The sequence below is a fragment of the Eimeria mitis genome, genomic scaffold, assembly GCF_000499745.2.
Source record: "Eimeria mitis Houghton genomic scaffold, Emh_scaff166, whole genome shotgun sequence".
Classification (NCBI taxonomy): domain Eukaryota; phylum Apicomplexa; class Conoidasida; order Eucoccidiorida; family Eimeriidae; genus Eimeria; species Eimeria mitis.
Window position 1 is genome coordinate 27172 of NW_013569975.1, and position 555 is coordinate 27726.

The following is a 555-nucleotide window of genomic DNA, read 5'->3' on the forward strand; positions in this document are numbered from 1 at the left end:
AGGATTAGGGTTTAGGGTTCAGGGTTTAGGTTTTATGCTTTAGGGTTTAGGGTCTAGGGTTTACTGTTAGACGCTTCGTAGGGTTTAGGGTTTAGGGTTTAGGGTTTAGGCCTTAGGGTTTCGGGTTTAGGGTTTAGGGTTTAGGGTTTAGGGTTTAGGGTTTAGCACCTGAGCCCTGAGTAGGTCTAGCTCTGTGTTGGCCTGCTGCAGCTTCCCCCGCAGACGGCCGATGGTTCGTGTCTGCATGCATGCAGCAGCCACACAGCAGCAGCAGCAACATTATCTCCTCAGGAGCTGCTGCTGCTGCTGCTGCTGCTGCCGCTGGTGCTGCTGCTGGTGCTGCTGCTGAGGGTGCTGCTGCTGCTGCCGCAGCTGCTGCAGCTCCTGTTGGTGTTGTTATTGGTGTTGTTGTTGGTGCTCGCTTTGGTGGTGGTGCTGCTGCTGCTGGTGTTGCTGCTGCTGCTGCTGCTGCTGCTACAGCAGCAGCAGCAGCAGCAGCTCACGATACACTCGGGGAATCGTCCCCTTCGTGCAGGCAGCAGCAACAGCAGCAGC

At 56.2% G+C, this 555-nt stretch overlaps 1 protein-coding gene across 1 annotated transcript in view; it reads left to right on the plus strand.

Annotated features, from left to right (window-relative positions):
- Window positions 1-229: 229 nt before the first annotated feature.
- EMH_0001520 (uncharacterized protein) overlaps window positions 230-555 on the plus strand; it is a gene marked incomplete at both ends in the record, with an annotated part of 1062 nt that continues 736 nt past the window's right edge. The window contains one exon of the mRNA XM_013495604.1: window positions 230-232. Coding sequence (XP_013351058.1) covers window positions 230-232 — 3 coding nt within the window. The remainder of the gene's footprint in view (window positions 233-555) is intronic.